General features: G+C 31.7%; 1 protein-coding gene and 1 long non-coding RNA gene across 2 annotated transcripts; one reads left to right on the forward strand and one right to left on the reverse strand.

Moving 5' to 3' along the window:
* Positions 1–538: 538 nt before the first annotated feature.
* LOC107808031 (uncharacterized) lies at positions 539–1,746 on the reverse strand. The gene is made up of 3 exons (XR_012697007.1): positions 1,669–1,746; positions 1,251–1,387; positions 539–1,161 (listed from the first exon to the last, which is right to left on the reverse strand). It is a non-coding gene; the product is annotated as an uncharacterized LOC107808031 (long non-coding RNA).
* Positions 1,747–4,221: 2,475 nt separating this feature from the next.
* Positions 4,222–6,979, forward strand: LOC107808030 (chaperone protein dnaJ 20, chloroplastic). Its single transcript, XM_016632509.2, has 2 exons — positions 4,222–4,706; positions 6,632–6,979. Exons 1-2 carry the CDS (start codon positions 4,254–4,256, stop codon positions 6,773–6,775), a joined length of 597 nt encoding a protein of 198 aa, XP_016487995.1. The 5' UTR covers positions 4,222–4,253; the 3' UTR covers positions 6,776–6,979.
* The last annotated feature ends 677 nt before the right edge of the window (positions 6,980–7,656 follow it).

Consider the following 7,656-nt stretch of genomic DNA (forward strand, 5'->3'; position numbering starts at 1 on the left):
TTTAATTAAGTGAATCTTATTAAACCAACGGAAAAGGTTCAAAAATGCCCTTAACTTATTAGAAATGGTTCAAAAATACCTTTCAACCACCTATTGGGTTAAAATTGCCCACAACGTTTTTTTTGGGATTAAAATTGCCCTCCCTTAACATCAGCTAACCTTTTCTTAATTAAACCATGAATTTCTAACCTCATCCAAAAAATCCAATCAATTAAATAATAATCCCAAGACCCAACTCTTTTAAAATAACGTGTTTGCCAGATTGATCCAATTCAGTTCTTCTCCTCTACGTCTTTTTTCTTCAATTTTTTCTTTTTCTTTCAACTATAGTCATTGAATTATCAATCTCCTTTCTTCCTTTTTTTCTTTCCGTTCACATTTGTTCTTTCTAAAGAAAAATATAAATATAATTTTCGCAAAAAAAAATTACAGTTATGTAGCCGATTAATATAGCACAACAAAAAGTAGTCATAGATTAAACACAACAATTGTCACAATTAGTCATAAACTTGAACATTAATATAACCTTTCACCGCATTTAATTGTCTAACGACCAATACGAGCACAAATCAGCAAAAACACTAATTGTTTGAAGTCATTCCTTCATTCTCTTTACATAACACCAAAAAACATTAATATACTCATCTTTCCAATTTAAAATCTCAGCTTCATGATCCCTTAACATGTTCATAACCTATACAAAACAGTAAAATAATATAACTTCAACCAAAAAACTAAAAGAATTAAAACAATAAATAACAGAACATTAAAAGAATTGAAACAATAAAGTAATCCAACCTTCACCCTAATATCTTTAAGCATCTTTATAATTAGTTTTTGTCTAGCCTGTACAATCCAAGAGTTGAAAGATTCTGTAAAGTTGTTGTCCACCATAAAGTTCTTGCATTGGGTGTCAAAATAAGCTCTACACCAATTTTTGGGTGGATAACTCACCAAAGCCTTAGCAGCAGCCTCATCTAGCTGACCCAATTTCTTTAACTGATCTTTAAACTCCTCTTCATATGTGCTCCAGGCACACCACCAAAGAAGTTTTTTCATCTCCCCACTTTTCCATTTTTTGCTCCAATTAGCTTCAATGTGCCTAATACACCATCTATGATTTGCTTGTGGGCATACGTTACTAACAACATCCAACAAACCCTGCAAACACATAAATTCAGCTTACATTAAGTATAAATAACCATAAAAATCGTAAAACTAAAGAGGAAATAAAATTAAATTTGAGATACCTTTTGCATATCTGATACAAAGGTAATTTTTTCACCATCTTTCAAATCCAAAGAGTGTTTCAACAACTTCACAAACCAGCTCCAAGTTCTTTTAGTTTCCTCCGTAATTAAAAATCAAGTCTATATTTTCAACCATTCTTGAACCGAGTCACATGTAAAACATTAAAGAAAGGAGAACGGCCATATTAGACAATATTCAAAGAGAAAAGGACCCCACACCAATTTTTTAATGCAAAATTAAAGTCAAAAAGAACAAAAACTAGAGATGGACCACTACAAGTAATAAAGTATAAACAACACAAATATAAGTTTAAAAAATATAATTTTAAATACACTAAAGGCATGAAAAATAACACCATTTACAACTACCCAAATATTCCCAAATCATAAGTAAACACCCAAAGCAGTAAAACCTTACCTTAGATTTTTTGAAATATATGAAGTAGGCACATTTGAAGAAAAAGGAGAACTGAAGAACCCTAGGTTCTTGTCTGTGTCGTGAAATGCAAATGAGTAAAACATATTGAGTTTTATTAATGGGTATTCATTTATGTGGGATCGGGTTTATGGGTTGAGTGTTGACCAATTGAATAATGTCACGTGGATTTTGGAAAAGTCCTGCACAACCCAAAAGTCAAACGTTAGTTCAAGGGGCAATTTTAATCGTTGAAAAAACGTTGTGGGCATTTTAACTCAATAGGTGGATGAAAGGTATTTTTGAACCATTTCTAATAGGTTAAGGGCATTTTTGAACCTTTTCCGTTAAACTAATTGCCATATCTTTGATTCAAGACTTATTTTATTTTATTTTAATTAAGACGCTGAATTGACATGAAAAAGAAGTATTATTCTTCAACTACTCCTTCAAGCTGTCAATTCATAGTAAAATAGTGGATTTGGCTAAACTTTCAAATTTTATTTATTTATTTAAAAAGTGTTCCTTGTCAAAAACGAGTTTTAGAAAAATACTTTAGATATGTAGTTATATGTGTCGATCAATTTTCAGAGAAGTACTTTAGAAAGGTAACAAAGACTCACCTTGAAGTTTGATTAATTTCACTTTTTTCTTTGTTGAGATATATTTTCTTCCCTATATTTCAAAAACTTAAGTCCCACTAACGCTAATATTAATTTTGTTTTAATTCAGTGACCAATTTATATTTGATTTCGGTTAATTCTTTGGAAATCCCTTAAGTTTGAAATCAGGAACGAATCCTCTAAAGTTCGTCTAGGGACAAAATTGGAATTAGCGACAAATAGCAGAATTCGTCGCTAATCCTACTTGACAATGAATTAGCTAAAAATTATTAAAAAAATTATTAATTACAAGCGATTTAGTGATAATATTCATAGTTAATTTTAATTTTTTTAAAGTAGTGGATTATAAAGCACTAGCCAACTATAGCCAAAACAGCAAATTTCCAACGAATAATAAAACACAAGACTAAACCATTATTACAAAAATATTCCAACGAATAATAGAAGACAAGACTAAAATATTCTTATTTTGCAGGAAGATAACCATTTTAGAAACACATGGAGAATAATCAAATTCATAAAGTATAATTAACCCTAAGTGGAGGAAAGTCCCCTTGATAATTGACATATTTATCTTAATGTGGCCGACAATAAATCAACCTTAAAGTAAGAGGAGTGTAATTATTGAAGTTCGACGCGATCGTACGTAGTACTTCTTCCGGTCCAAAATAAGTAATTTTTTAATTATTTTCATACATATTAAGAAATATATTTTTAACATTAATTAGCAATGAAATTAATCATATTAACCTTTACTATCTCTTTACATAAACACTCCTAATACATACTCCAACATTAATTACTCCAAGGACAATGTAGGAAAAAAATAATTAATTCATTCTTGAAATCTGAAAAAATCACTTATTTTGGACCACAAGAAAAAGTTAAAAAATTACGTATTTTGAAGTGGAGGTAGTATTCTTTGAGATTAAAATTAGGTATTTGAGCTGTTTCGAACATTAAATTAATTATATATCGAGCCTCGAATCATGCACCATCGACCCTATAAAATTTCACAACATTTATTAAAAATCCTTAAAAATACTTCTTTGTTCCAATTTTAATAGTCACTTTAGCTCAAAGAACTTGTTCTAACATAATTATTAATTTAGTAATTCAAGATTTAAATTTTTAATAGTTTTAACATTCCTTTAGTATTAAAGAAGTAGTGCTTCTTTTTTATACTGCTTAATTTTAAAAGAACATTCAATAGTGATAATTTAATTAATTATATTTTTTATTTTTAATAGACGTAACAAAAAAGGAAAACAATAATTAAAATGAGAGGAGGGACTAAGGGCCCGTTTGGGGATAAAAAAATTACTTTTTTTTTCGAAATCTTTTTTCTGTACTACTTTTTTATACTGCTTAATTTTAAAAGAACATTCAATAGTGATAATTTAATTAATTATATTTTTTATTTTTAATAAACGTAAAAAAAAAACGAAAACAATAATTAAAATGAGAGGAAGGACTAAGGGCCCGTTTGGGGATAAAAAAATTTACTTTTTTTTTCGATTTTTCTTTTCTTTTTTTCGAAATCAGTATTTGGCCATGAAATATTCAAAGATGAATTTCAAAATTTTTCGAAAATTTGAAAAACTCCAAAAGGCTGTTTTCAAATTTTCGCTTCAGGTCACTGACAAAAATTTTAAGCTGGCCAAAATTATATTCATGTCCAAACACAACTCTAATTTTTAAATACCACTTTCACTTTTATTTTTATTTTATTTCTTTTACTTTTTTTTAGAAATTTTACAATTTTCATGTCCAAACGCCCACTAAATTGTTCCAGGATGGTTCTCCAACGCCAACTTAAATTTGGAAGAAATCCATTTTTTGACTATTTATTTCCTGATTAAAATGACATAATTACCCTTTTCTTCTTCATTCTCTATCCAGATCCTTATATATATGGATCCACACCCAAAAAACACAGAAAAAAAAATTCCAAAACTGAGAGAAATGTGCTGCAACTCCTATGGCTTAATCCCGATCTCTTCCCCACCACCCCCCTCTATCTCCCCCTCCTCCCTACACCCCCGTATATATTTCCCAAACTACCCCTCAAATTTCCAAGTTTTGGGAACCAAATTTGGTTCCTTGAAAGCAAAATCGAAGCTTAACGACGTCGTTTCGTATGCTGAGATTGATAATAGGAGTTTTTACGATCTGCTTGGTATATCGGAAACAGGGACTTTATTGGAAATTAAACAAGCGTACAAGCAATTAGCACGAAAGTACCACCCGGATGTTTCACCTCCGGATCGGGTCGAGGAGTATACGCAGAGATTTATTCGGGTTCAGGAGGCGTATGAGACTTTATCGGATCCTAGAATGAGAGATATGTATGATAAAGATATGGCTAAAGGTCTTCACTTTGCGTTCTCTGCTCGTAGGCGTTACCAAAGCGATGAGGTTAGTTCACTGAATCCAATAACTTTTGTTCAGACTCTGTATTTTGTATAAGAATATTTAGCTCGGAATCTGGTTTGGTTATTATTATACATTAGTTAGTTTGAGATCGCGGTAAGAACACTTAGTGGGCGTTTGGACATAAGAATTGTAAAATTCCAAAAAAATGAAAAAAAAATTCAAGCCAAAATGGTATTTAAAAATTAGAGTTGGGTTTGGACATGAATATAATTTTGGGTTATTTTTGAATTTTTGTGAGTGATCATACCGAAAATTTAGAAAATAACTTTTTTTGAGTTTTTCAAATTTTCGAAAAATTATAAAATTCATGCTCAAGCGAAGAATTGAAAATTTTATGGCCAAACACTGATTCCGGAAAAAAGTGATTTTTTTTCGAAAAAAGTGATAAAATTCTTATGTCCAAACGGGTTCTTAAAATTTAAATATTGGATCTGCCTCCTATAGAAATAGCTCGGTGGCCATTTTTTGGCCTCTCTTTAAAAAAATAGCCACTGTCTTGGAGTTTCACTTGTAGAATTTGAAATTTCAGGACATTGAATATTTGTCAGTTATAGGGACCAAAAAGTGGCTATTTGTGAATTTTACCATCCGCCCGATCCCGTTTGCCATCCCTACCGCAAATATGAAGATCTATCTGGGATGGCTTGCTTACATGAGTTTAATTTTTACTTATACTGTAATATTTTTCTTCACAGTGATGGCACTTAAAGGATAAAAAATGCATTTACAGGTAAGTCCTTACAAGTCATTATAGTCTTTTAAACGACATTGAAAGTGTAAAAATTCTTTAAGCTACCGATTTATGCAAATTAAATCCATAAAAACATAGTTATTCGTATCTTAAAGGCTGACATGCTAAAGATAAGAATTGTTTGACTAGAATCTTAGTATATACGGCTAAGTCCTGAGATCTTTTCGAAAAAAAAGGTGTAAGGATAAGTGTGGAATATTGAAAATACTTGCTGTGGAACTGCCATATCTAGATGCTTGATGCTCTTAGCATGATCATTGTTGGGATCAAGTTATTGGTCTGCCTCGTCTACTCAGATGAGTGAACAATACAACAGAAAAGAAATGTTTTTGACCGATCCAAAGAATTTAGTTATTGGTCCTTTCTCATAATATTCTTTGGTTTTAGATGCTGGTGTTTTTTGTCACTGTTGACATTTGTAATCGTTGGCGTTCCCACTGCCTTCCTCTATTTGAACTACATGAATATTATCATAATAGATGTCATTGACTGAGTATGAGATAGCCTGATGTTTCGTAGATTATACCTCAATTACTGGAATCTTTAAAAAACTGTTTTCATCTAAAAAAAATTGTTTCATATCTATCCCTATGCTAAGCTATTTGTTATGCTATAATAATCAACCTTCTTTCTCTTATTTTCACATTCAACCTCTTTAATTATTTCATAAGTGTCTCATGTTTGAAGTACCTTGAATGTACTCATTTCCTTAATTCCCGAGGCAAGAAGAATGACTGAAACTAGTTTCTCTTAAAATACCAAACGAGTTCCCATCTTTCATTTTCTTAATCCTTTCTTGTGTTCTTGTCTACCCTCAAACTCGAGACGACTTCCATTGTAAGCGCAATGCTCTTTGCTTAGATTCCATTGCTTTGATGATCGAGTTGTTTGACTCTTTTTCCTACTTGTGCCATTATCTCTAAACTACTTTTAATCCTTATTTATCTCGTTGAAACTTTGTCCCCGCCCATGTGCATCTCGAGGACATTAAATTAACTGCTTGTAGGAGTACTGGGCTAATCTTTTCCCTAGAATCACTCTGTTTCTTTCACATTCATGTAATTGACTTCTGTTTGCTAGTATGATCAAATGACACGTTCTGTTCTTGAATTGTTGTTATCCTTCTGCTAATTTGATTCTGTTCTTATGAATTTAGTCAATGGAGGATAAAGGCGAGTGGAGAAATCGTTGGCAGTCTCAGCTATCAGAGCTCAAGAGAAGAAGCATGCACAAGGACTCTAGTAATAGTATGTCATGGGGAGCACGAATGCGCAGGCAAAGGAACGAAGCTTCATCTTAATCGATAATAATCAATACGTTTTCCTATTATTTTGTATATATGGGATCTTTTTCTCCTTTTTCCTCTCGTTTTAGTGCTAACCATATATGAAAATGCACCTAAATAGACAGTGCATTTTGTACATAGTAATGTGAAATTGTGAATCAAGAATTCCATCTCCAGTAATATACTCCTGCTTCAGAAAAGGCAGTGTTTTATTCATGTTAAGCAAGTTTGGCAAGCTTTCCTTCTCTCTCTCTCTCTCTATATATCAGTTTCATTTGCCAGAAAAGAGAAACTGTCTACCAATTCTCTCAGAATTGGGTGAAATCACATGCTGGTGTGAAAGGTCCTAGGGTGGAGCTATAGTTTTACTTACTGGTTCAACTGAATTGGAGCAGCTTTGGCTCAAATCTTGTATTTATGTCTAAAAATTCATTAAAATATATAAAATAAAATTATTAAGAACCTGGTAAACTCCCTTTTCTTGAATCCAGACCTCACAAACTCAAATTATTAAGAACCTGGTAAACTCCCTTTTCTTGGAGATGATGAATTGGGAGTAAGGAAGATTTCAATTCTTGGTCATTTTCATTATCATCTTGTATGACTCAGTCTAGTGTTTAGTTGTAAGGCATATTATTTCAGTAAATAAAGACCACATCACAAAGTGTGGCGCTTGGTCTATTTTGGTTTCTCATATCTTCCCATTTAATTACTCAAGAAAGAGACACCCACAATTGGCTTTTGAGTTATTGGTTTGTTCCTTAAAAAGAACCAAAATATGTTGCTTTCTGCAATTTGTCCTGTGATATTTTTCCATATGGATTGATAGAAAGTTGTACACTTGTTGCCTAGCTTAAGGACTGAGAATTATCTTTAAAATCTTGGAGTTATTTTTG

The sequence above is a fragment of the Nicotiana tabacum genome, chromosome 11, assembly GCF_000715075.1.
Source record: "Nicotiana tabacum cultivar K326 chromosome 11, ASM71507v2, whole genome shotgun sequence".
NCBI lineage: Eukaryota > Viridiplantae > Streptophyta > Magnoliopsida > Solanales > Solanaceae > Nicotiana > Nicotiana tabacum.